The sequence below is a fragment of the Rhinolophus sinicus genome, chromosome 17 (genome assembly GCF_057876585.1).
Source record: "Rhinolophus sinicus isolate RSI-liver-muscle chromosome 17, RSI-T2T, whole genome shotgun sequence".
NCBI classification, from domain to species: domain Eukaryota; kingdom Metazoa; phylum Chordata; class Mammalia; order Chiroptera; family Rhinolophidae; genus Rhinolophus; species Rhinolophus sinicus.
The window spans coordinates 84,878,384-84,890,367 of NC_142517.1; the positions used below are offsets into that span (position 1 = coordinate 84,878,384).

At 39.2% G+C, this 11,984-nt stretch overlaps 1 protein-coding gene across 2 annotated transcripts in view; it reads right to left on the reverse strand.

Moving 5' to 3' along the window:
* Positions 1-11,158, reverse strand: part of NSUN3 (NOP2/Sun RNA methyltransferase 3) — a 48,254-nt gene extending 37,096 nt beyond the window's left edge. Inside the window, exons 1-2 of one of the 2 annotated variants that reach the window (XM_019755536.3) lie at positions 11,003-11,158; positions 10,075-10,184 (exon numbers count right to left, since the gene is read on the reverse strand). In XM_019755536.3, coding sequence (XP_019611095.2) covers positions 10,075-10,184; positions 11,003-11,017 — 125 coding nt within the window. In that variant the 5' untranslated portion in view covers positions 11,018-11,158. Of the gene's footprint in view, positions 1-4,161; positions 4,253-10,074; positions 10,185-11,002 lie in introns of those variants that run through there. The other variant, XM_019755537.3, reaches the window with a different exon arrangement.
* Positions 11,159-11,984: the final 826 nt, after the last annotated feature.

Sequence of the window (11,984 nt, forward strand, 5' to 3'; positions counted from 1 at the left end):
CTTTGCACAACAAAGTGTTTTTCTTAGAGACAACATTTAAAACCTGAGACTATTAATACTGGAAGGAAAAGTTCTATCATTAAAGGGTGGTTGAATTAGGGAGTGCTCAACTTTTCTTTATGAAGATAAAAGTATGAAAAGCTAACTACAGTGAACTCTACAGTAACAGAGTTAATGAGGGGCTCAGTGGCTCAGATGATACAAAAACTAAGGATGGTTTAAAAATCACTTATGGATGGATACTGCACGTTCTCCCCCCGCCCCCTGCAGATTTACCTTCCTAATTTTTCATTTGGTCCAACAGTTAGATCTCTTGACAATCACAGGATCACATCAACTGACAGATTATACAGCAGGAAATATTTATTTACGAGCTGACCTTTCTAGCTGAGTTATTTGGGAGCCTCATTAACCATGGTCAATTAAATAAACTGCAGCTGCTGCTCACCCTGGAGTTGCCTATGCGAGGCTCGGCTGGATTGAAATGTAACAAGCCTATGACTTGAAGTGTGCCCTGTGAATTTTAATCAGGGCCTAGTAGTACGTGAAACTGCTTTCTCCTTGTACTGCCTCTTACTACGATGATGCGTCCTATTAGCCCGGTGTATCTGTTTCAGCCACTCTGGAAGATGGCCACCTCTTTCTTTGAGAATGTGCCTCACAAACTTTAGCATGCATCAAGTGTCTGTAGAAGACTGCTGGGCCCTAACCCCAGGGTTTCTGATGCAGTAGGGCTGAGGTGGGGCCTGAGAATTTGCATTTATAGCAAGTCTTCATGTGATAGTGATACACTGCTGACCCCCAGGACCACCCTTTCGGAACCACTGCATTAAAATGGACCCCAAAGAAAAACCTGTGAACGCCACTGTTGTAAATCTTATGTCAATCCATCCTAATCTTACCCTCTAAACTGGGTGAAAACCTACCCAGGGTTTTGAGTCATGTAGTAACAGAAATGACAGTCAGGAACATCATTAATATAAATTAGAGTGGCTTGGCTTACCTCATGCGTCCACCCCTTAGCTACCAAAGGGTAGGGCACTTTCAATTGGTTACTATCTGACAGGGCAAATCTCCATTGTTTTTTCCTTCAAATTTCTAAAACTATTTTAGAATGCTTATTCTTTCAGGTGAACTTTAGAATTAGTTGGTCAATTAAAATAATTATAAAATATTTGAGTAGAGAGATAGATAGTAACCTGATTAGGATTATAGTAAACGCACTCAATTTGGGGAGAATTAACATCTTGACTGTATTCAGTCTTTCCAACCCTGACTCTAAGATGTTCTTCATTTATTCACATTCTTTCAGATGCCTCAGTAAAGGTTATTAATCTTGCATATTTCCTCTTAACCTTATTGTATAAAAGCATTATTATTAACTCAGGAACACTACTGATTTTTGTGCATTATCCACTATCGTGAAGGATGAGGAAGAATTAGCCATAGGATGCAACGAGAAAGAGGTTCCAGGGTGAAGGCAATAATAGCACATGCGCAGGCATAGAGGTGTGAGGAAGGGCAGTGCGTTTGGGAATTAAAAGTAGTCTGGCGTATCTTGTGGCAGACGATTATAAGGGTCAAGTATAATATGATAAAGTTTTTTAATTTTAGCTTATAAGTGATGAGAAACCATTGAAAGACTCTGGTGGAGAGAGCTTCAATAGATTTAAAAACAAGTACAGTGGTACCTCGGTTTTCAAACGTCTCCATTGATGAACATTTCGGTTTACGAACGCCATAAATTTTATGGATCTATGGTATCATTAGATAGTAAAATTCATGCTAAATTTGCAGTTTGAGGGGTTGATTTTAAAGGTCTGGAACGGATTAATCCATTTTTGCATTACTTTCTATGGGGAAACCGTGCCTTGGTTTTCGAACGTTTCAGAACTCGAATGGTCTTCTGGAACGGATTATGTTAAAAAAACCGAGATACCACTGTACTTATGGCAAAGTGAGGAAGAGTCTTCTGAAATTATTCTATCTCACTCTTTAACAGGAGCAAAATAAGGCCTTATTTAGAACAAATAAATTTTCTGATCCCTCCTAATTTATGCCCAGCCCTACTAACATTCTTGAATTCCCTGGACTAAGTTTTCTTTAGCCTTTACCAGGCTCACCATAAACTGCTCCCTCTCCCTAACCTGTCGCTGACTCTCCTACTCTCCGCTCAAGGGCAGTTTAGGCTTTATCTTCCCCGGGAGGCCTTTCTGTCTAACACCCAATCCTCACCCTGATAACATTAATGAAATTTACTCATCGGATGTTTACAATGTGCATTTTACATGCTGACCTCTCTTAACCATCACAACAACTGTGAGGGGCAGCTATTACCCCGTTTTAGACGTTAGGTAACTGAGGCTTTCAGAGTTTGGTAACGTACCCAAGGTCACATCGTTAATAAGCAGAAGTAACTGATTTAAAATACGGCTGGCTTTGAAGCCTAGCAGGAGTGTGAGACCCTGACACTGGAGCACTAATGGTACACCGGGGAGGAGCAGAGAATTTCCACCCCAACCCTCACATAGCGCCAGTGACCCTGGCCTTCCTGCTGTTATAGATAACAATGTCTCTAACTAAGGGAATAGCTTGACACACTCTGCCCTGAGGACCAGCTTCAGCACGGCAAACTCAGTGAAGGGACAGGCTGGTGCTTCCTAGTCCTGAGAAAGCAAACAGGTGTATTATTGTGGCGCTTAGTTCCCTCTGCATCCACTTTCTAGTGACCTACCTCTCCCCTCAACAGATACACACACCCTCCAGTGCTTGCATTGGGGGGATGACAACCTGGGGCTGGCAGGCTAGTGGCTACTCAAGTCCAAAGCACTGAGTAGCCCAGCAGCTACCCTGTTTCCTCGAAAATAAGACCTAGTCGGACAATCAGCTCTAATGCGTCTTTTGGAGCAAAAATTGGTATTATATTATTATATTATATACTGGTCTTATTTTACTATAATAATAAAAATTAATATAAGACCCAGTCTTTTATATTAATTTTTGCTCCAAAAGACACATTAGAGTAGATTGTCCAGCTAGGTCTTATTTTCGGGGAAACATGGTAGTAGTGAGGTAGACATTAGAAGACGCAAGAAGACACTGACCAGGTACCACACTCCAGGCTTCCTCCCAAAATTCATGAGGAGTCTGAAGCTGTTCCGCATACTGGTCTCCAAAGCCAGAAGTTCAAGTACACTAGGAGCTAGCAGAACTGGGACTCAAAAGGTCAGCAACCTGTAAATGTTTTCCTAGGATATTCACTGATGTCATTGAGAAAAAACTATGTACCCTCTGGCACATTTTCAGTTGACATCAAAATCTTCACCATATATTTAAGAATATGATTTCCAGCGTACTGTAAATATTGACATTTTAAAATATAAATTATACCACTTTTTAAAATGTATCCAGTGGAACTGAAATACCAGATTTTGAAACTCATCATTGTCCACTTAAAAATGCATGGACTCTTCTTGAGCAGGTGGAAATTTTACACTGTTCCTTTTCTCTTGTATTACATTCTATTTTCCTATATAATTTTATCCTAATATATTACTGTGCTTGAAATACTTTTTTATTACCATTATATTTGCCACACATACATATATATACTAAATTTGCTTCCACTGTGGCCTTAAATTTCTAAATGTTAACATGGTATTTAATAACTTGTAGATTCAATTATCAATAAAATTATTGGTACAAATTGATCAAAATAACTTATTATACATTTGATAATTAAACATGTAAAGGAAAAATTGATAAAAAATGGACTTTTAATGAAATTAGTGTGTGTGTGTGTGTGTGTGTGTGTGTGTGTGTGTGTGTAGCTCTAGGGAAGACTATTACTTTGTGCTATAATGAGTTGGGGTTCAACATTAATTTTATTCCTATTTTGTGTTTTTATAAGGACTGATAAAAACCTTCACTTACACAAATGGGTGAGAACTAAATACATTTTGTTATGGCAATGTCTCCCTTTTGTTAAAATTCTTACTGAGTTATATTCCCAAGTAACTTAATACCTAACTTCAAAAATATTTTAAATGAGTTGTTAGCTGATAACTCAACTGGGGCTCCTTTACTTTTGTTGAAAACAACAAAATTCTCTGACCTGTCAAAGAATTTTACTCATTGGTGACTTACTTTCCTAACACTTACCATAACATTCCAACAGTCTCCGTCATATGGAGGTTCTTACACCTGGAGCAACGCAGTGTGGAAGAGTCAGGATGGTGCAGCGTGCCTTTCTCTGTAAAGTGGGGCAAAGACAACTACCGTGTTTCCCTGAAAATAAGATCTAGCCGGATCATCAGCTCTAAAGTGTCTTTTGGAGCAAAAATTAATATAAGACCCAGTCTTATATTATATTGTATAAGACCCGGTCTTATATTACAGTGAAATAAGACCCATCTTATATTATATTGTATAAAACACAGTCTTATATTATAGTGAAATAAGACTGGGTCTTATACTAATTTTTTGGCTAGGTCTTATTTTCGGGGGAAAATGGCATATAGGGTAGGTTGGAAAAGGAGAATACACACCCCCTTAGGCACGCAGTGGAGCTGAGTAATTTTCTGAAAGTGCTTATAAGGAAGTTGAGGATCTAGAAGTTGATTGCTCTAACTTGCCTGTATATTCCTTGAAAAATTGCATAACGTATTGTCTGGAAAATGTTTGTTATTTAATTATATGATTTTCATTCAATTTTTCTGTGACTTTCGTCTTTTCTGTTACTATCCTAATCTCCATCCTACCTCCCTGTATAATCATTTTATCTAGATATTGCTATATTCCTGCTGATTGGTATAAATAACCCTGCTGATTACAAAACCAACTAAAATTTTCACGGTTAAAAAAATAGAAATCCCTTTTATTTTCTTGCTATTATAGTCCACTAGAGGGCGCTCATTCAATCATTTTTAAAGTCTGGTTTAGAAATGAATAAATCAATTCATGGAAGTGTACCAAAGTATGTTTTCCAGCCATTTTATTTTTATTCTTCGAAAATTCTAATGATGAGCCAATTGCCTCCTACTCTTTTTTGGCATTGTTTCCTCCTTGTCTCTCATAGAAGAGCAATCTATGTCCATATTTGTTATCCACAGTACCTCAGATAAGAAGTCATGAGTGAAGGTTAGTGTTTCTGGTGGAGACAACAAAACCCTAAAGACACTGCATACAAGGAGTCTCTTATGTGAGATGTGTGCAGGCAATCATGAGGCTGGGACTGCAGACCTTCACACAGCACACTTGGTAGATGAAAAGGCATGGACTTGCAAGTCACAGGTTTAGATAGACCATAAATAGACATTTTTTCTAACCTCCGACTTTAAAAGGGCTATAGTTACTACTTTGCAGGGATTTGCACAGATTAAGGTCGAAAATGTGTGTAAAACCAACAGAAGGACAAAATGAAAACCTAGCTACTAATTAATTTCTGTTTTCTCCAACTACCTCACGCCACCCCCTTCACAGATTCTTGCAATGCAATCTGGTGATATAGTATTTTCCCCTCTATATGTGAACTATATGAACTCTGGGTTAGTGAAGACAGAGTCCAAATTAAAAAAAAAAAAAATATGTACAGACAGGCCAGACTTAAAAGGGGCTCTTTTTTTCTTTGCTTGCTACAAAGTGCATATAAAATTTTCAAAGTTCACAAAAATTTCCAATTAATCCTCTTCTCATATATATTTGAGGGTAGAATGTGCATAATCCATCTTTGTATCCCCAGTGCTTAGCACAATGCCTAACTTGTGAACGAGTAGGTGACTTGCCCAAGTCTTAAGGTGTTAGTTTTTCAAGACCCTCCCTTGGAAGGAAAGAGACAAGTCAGTCACTAAATCATGACAATACAATCTTGAAAGAAATACAACAGCTGTATCAACAAAATGCAATGGAAATACAAAGGGCAGAACTAATTTTGCCAAGGGTATAAGGACAGCTTGATGGAGATTTGGTTAATAACAGTAACAGTTCGGGGACTAACTTATCGGGGACTTACCATATGTCAAACAGTATTCTAAGCTCTTTACATATATAAAATTCATTTCACCTTCCCAAATAACTATGCGAAATACACACTATTTTTCCAGTTTCACAAATAAGGGTAGTGAGGCCCAGAGATGTTAAGATGTTAAGGTATTTAGCATCAAGCACTGTAAGATGCAGAGGTGAAATCTGAACCCATACTTTAACCATTGTGCAGAGGAAGAAGGAAGAGGGTCATTCCTGGCAGATGGAACAGCATCTCCAGTCCCAAAGGAATGACGGAGCCTGTCTAGCTGTGATGAGATATTTAGTCCCAACATAATACTGCAGGTGGCAGGGGAGCAAAGGTGGTTTGTACTCCAGAAGTGACACAATGGAATGTGGCAGCATTAAGCAGCAACATGACAGAGTGGATAAAACATACTCCCAAGGCTATTCCAAATGTGAGCTGTATATCACTGGGCAAGTTACTTAACCTCTATATGCCTCACTTTGCCTGTCTGTAAAATGGAAATAATAACTACCCCAGAGGGTAGAACCGAGGATGACAAAGTGATTAGGATTATGTAAAGAGATTAGGACATTGCCTGGCATACAGTGCCATAAAAGTGGTTGCTAAAATAAGCAAACAAATTATTTTAAAGGTGGGAGACTATGGAAAGGGCCTGTTGCAATATGCTAGGTAAGAAGTGATGAGGGCTAACTAAAGAGTAATAGTAGGAATACAAAGGAGATCCCAATTCAGAAATTTCTCAGATAGAACAAAATTCGGTGAGCAGTTAGATTTTGACGGGGGCAGGTAGTGGTGTGTGGTAGTGCATAGGGAACCCCCAAGACCACCCTCACTTCTGACACCAACTGTAAATTCAGGGTCCTCAGGACCACTCTCAGGTTTAGTAATTAGCTAGGAGGACACACAGAACTCACTGTTATACTCATGGTTATGGTTACGTTTTATAACAGCAAAAAGATACAGATTAAAAACAGTCAAGGTAAGAGATGCATGGCGTAGGGTGCAGGAAAGTTTAAAGCATGAAGCTACCAGTTGTCTTCTCCAGTGGAATCATGGACAAGGATAACTTTTCCCTGCAGCAACGTGTGACAATACCCACAGGAGTATTGCCAAACACGGAGGCTCACCAGAGCCTTGGTGTGTACATTTTAGTGGGGCTCAGTCACACAAACGTGATTAACAGCCCATTTGGCTGATATCTAGTCTCCAGCCCCTACAGAGGTCAGAGGTCAAAGGCCAGAGGCCAAGCTGATATCATTTGCCCTCAGCATAAACCATGTTAGAAGACTTTCCCATGTGGCCCAAGCCCCCAGGTAAACAAAGACACTCTTAGGTAAGTCATGCCAGGGCCTTAGAGATCACCTCCAAGGACCTAAGGACAAATGCAAGACCCATTTTTGAGTAAGGTTCATTCTTTACTACAAAGGTAGTAAAAGTGTGGAAAAGGAGAAGGGAAACTGGATTGGTGGTGATGCCTTCAATTGAGATAAAGTATGCAAGTAGCCAAATGATAATGCAGGTTTGGAAGGAAAAAAATAAAAATATGCTTTTGAGTTAGCCTGGTACGAAACTAAGTGAAATTGCCAAAAAACACTTAGAGGTATGGGACTGAAGCTTGGGAAGGACTGCACAGCTTGAGATGACAGCATATTGAGGGAAGTTTAAAGTCCTGTCACTAATGAGCTCATCTGAAGCACAATACGTAGAGCAAAAACTGAACCAGGATAAACTCCAACTTTAAAAGGCTGCTCAGAGGGTGACTCAGTAAGAAGGTTATTGCAAAAAAATAGAATTAAAATAAATACTGAATCTTACCCTCTACTATAGGAAACTGAAAATATTGAGTAAATTATTTTCTAGGTAGGATAAAAATGCACTCGCCTGTCCCTGGAAGTAGACTCTGCAAACTGGATTACGAACACAATATTATGTCTTGCAAATAGAGTTAAAAAACAAAACTATTTCTGTTCTTATTTCCCTGTGCCATCTTCCATGCTCAGGCTGCTTTCTAAGCTGAGAAAGCCTTTATTTTGCCTGTGGCAAATTTAGCACATGTTTATGCAAAACTTAAATTACCATGAAAACCCAACAAAAAGGTAGATGAAGCAGAAGGCACAGTTAATTAAATGGATATGAGGTTCACTGGTCATTTTGTTTAGGGTCAAATAATAATTTATAAATCTGTCTGAGCACATTAAATAAAAAATAACTCATTACAGGGTATGGGCAGCCAGATTACTATAAAGTCTGAAGACAATATACCTCTTGAAATCTGTTTTTTGTTTTTTTTTAAAAAAAACAATTCACGTATGTCTAATTACATCACAGGTATGAGAGGCATATAGAATAGGGGTGAGCAAAGGGAGTTCTTGAACCAGAGAGCTTGGGCACAAATCCCAATTCTGCCACTTACTAGTTGAGCGAACTTGGGAAAGTTACTTAAACTCTGCAGTTTCCTCAGGTAAAAAATGGGAAACAAATCTAATAGGTTTGTTCTGATGATCACACAAATTTAGTATTGCCTGGCACATACCATGTTTCCCTGATAAGACCTCGCCGGACAATCAGCTCTAATGCATCTTTTGGAGCAAAAATTAATACAAGACCCAGCCTTATTTTACTATAAAACGGGATTATAATATGATAATATAAGTATAATACATATAAAATATATCATATCAAGACGGGGTCTTATATTAATTTTTGCTCCAAAAGATGCATTAGAGCTGATTGTTCGGCTGGTCTTATTTTTGGGGAAATGCAGTAACAAGCATGTAATACGGTATTTTATTTGAGTACCTTTGCACTGAAAAACTCATGAATTTATTGCACACTTTACTACTGATTCTTTATCCTTTTTTCTCTGTGATAGAAGGCACTCATTTTAAAATGTAGTTTTGAAATAAAAACCACAACTATAAACTACACATTTTCATATTACAGTATTTACAAGTTACTAAAAAAAGCTTCATTTTTTTCTAAAATTATCTCAGAACTACCTCACTTTATTAGTCAAGACTTAATTTCTGTTTAAAAAAAAAAAATGCTTAAACCTGTCTTTTGTAAAAGAAATTCTTATTGTGTTGACCCCAAAAAGAGATGAATAAAACAACCATCTGACCAAGTTCCAGCCAGTCTATAGCCATGTAACTTTTTGTCCCTGAGCAAAATGTACTGGGTTTTTGCCCCTAACTTCACAATCAAATGCCTGGTTACTTTTGCCAAGGTAACTCCTGTAAGTCACCAACACCTGGCTTCTCTCAGGCCTTTGCTGGTACCATCAGGCTTTGTTAGGTAAGATCAGGTACTCCTGCCCAGCCCACTTCTATCATGATGCTGATGGAATTAGAGCTTTATATAGTTTTCACCACGCTCCTCCTCCCCCATGAACACCAGACTGAAAGCAAACTGAACATGGATACTGTCTTGCTCTTTGTATCCCACAGGCCACAGTTATACTGTATCAGGAACTCAAAGGAAAGAATCCAGAGTAACATTCTGATGAAAGGCAAAACTCACTAAACGTTCAAATCAAACTTCTCTCCCTTCTATGGATTAAAGTTTCCATATTTCTGTTTTGTGTAATATATTTAAAGGATCTGTGTTTGTGTGCACATGTGTTCAAAACATGGCCAGCCAGACCCAGCGAAGGAATATTGTTACCAAATAAAGTGACTTTAGCTAAGATAAAGCGGTGCTGCCTTTAAAGATCTGTTGTAGTATCTTCTGAATTTCAGAAACTAGTGGAATACTCTCAAAAGTGTTAAGATTGTTCTGTTACAGCGTAATTAATTTTGTCAAACTGGTGGGCACTCTTGTTGGAAAGATCAAAGCAATTGCTCAAGGCAAGGTGTAACAATTTTTGCTTATCATCACTACAGTTTTCCCTCCCTTCAATCTCCCTATGATTCAATCTACTTCCTCCTAGTTCTTCCCTCTGTAGTGTTGGCAGGAAATGGAAGCCAGGATTAGATTCCTTTATCTTTTATCCTCACAGCACTCCTCCCCCCAAAGGGTTTATTTCTTATACCATCATAAAGCATCAAGAGATGAATTATACTAACCTTACTGTATTCCAGGCATCTCCAAGTTCTTTGGAATATTGCTTTTCAAAATGATCCAATACAACTTTGCAAATCTGTTTTGCAAGCTTCCTCTCTGATTGTGCTTTCAGCTATGATGATAAGAAAACATTGCTGACACACACTGATATTACAAATTTATTGAATTTCACCATTAGCAGTCTTTTTTCTTAAAAACACATTTTTAGATAATTATTAGTTCTTGAATGGGAGCAGGACCTCACATATAAGCAAACTGTATTACCATACACTATCTTATGAAAAAACAGGGTTTCTCCAGATGATTCTTGCTCAAACATAAAGCAATGGCACAGCAGAATCTAGTGGTGTTAACACAGAAAGCTGTGTCAAAGTATCAAAATTAATTTAAGTAAGTCACTCTAGATACAAACAGTAGGGGGAACTAGGTGAAAATCATATGGGAAGTTTGTATTATCTTTGTAATATTTTGGTAAATGCAGAATTATTCCAAAATAAAGTTCATTCAGAAGAAAACTCACTCTCGTTTCCTTGGAAACTCCCTTGCAATTCTTTTTACTCGTCTAAGAAAAGTTTATCGAGGGTCAACTATGGACGCAACAGGCATCTTCTAAGCTCCCAGGATAGGGCAGTGACAGTCCCAGCCCTCGAGGAGCTGGCTTTCTGCTCCAAGTTGAAGGGAATAGCTTACACCCTTCATTACACTGCAAAGCTGAAGTCTGCGGGCTGGCCTGCAGTTATCTGGGGCGGAGGTAAGTCTTGGAAGTAAGTGACAGAGAATGCTCACGAGCTCGGGCTTGGGTCTGTGAAACCAGACAACCCCCGAGATCCCGAAGTTCCCACATCCCAGCCCCCGCCCTCGCCACCTCGACCCTTAAAGAATTATGTGTTTGGTTCAGTCAGAGACGCCCGGCTGGGACCCAACCCTCACCCGGGTCAACATCATCCCGCCAGGAGATGCCAAACAAGTAGTCTACATCGCCCGACAGCCAAAGCCGCCCGGGAACCAGGAGAACAGCCTGACTTCAGAATCTCGTTGGAATTCGCTTCCTTCCAGCACTTTTCCGGTTCAACCTCTCGCGAGATACTGCTTTGCGTCAGTTACCGAAATCTCGCCAAGGAGGACTAGATCTCGCGAGATACACTCGCGAGGTTACTTCTGCTCTTGGCTGGAGGAGGTGGTGCCTGCTTCTGGGGGCGTGGCCGGGGCCCTGGGGCAGAACCTGGGGCGGGGCGGCCTTAGGAAGTCACGCCCTCGTGCAGAACAGTGTCTGATGCGGCGTGCGTGGGGCCAGTGAGAGAATGGAAGCCTTTGTCATTATTAGGTTTTGACCATTGTTTTAAAGTGTTCTCAGAGGTGAAGCTAGTTACTGAATTAATCTACCAAATCTTATGACCTCCGTTAGGCCAGATATTCAGAACTCAGGATAAAAGGATGGATATGATAAAAAAGAAATTAAGTCATACGTTTCATAGAGATAGCCCATTGGGATAATCTCGCTCTTTTACTGGGGAGGGTTAAATGATTAAATTGAAATACTCAAGTAAAGCGTTTAGGTCAGACTAGGAAACAGTAAACGCCCAAATGTTAGCTGCAGCTGTATTTTCACTATCGTGATCTTCCTGATTATCAAGTTCTGATAACCAAATCCCTGAAGTCCAGAATTACCCCCTTCACTAACTCACCCACCTTTACTAGTGGCAGTATTACTGGTTCTCAGGAAGATGAGAGTATTAACACCCATTCTGATAGTAAGAGCAGTTTATTTGCTCTTTTAGTGTTACTCTTTTGTTGCTCCCTTGAACAGCAATTTATCAGAGAAAATCAGTGCTTAACGTGATACTTAATATTTAGTAAGCATCATCATTTGAGACTCATGATGCTCAAAATACCAGTATAGGTGTATACTATG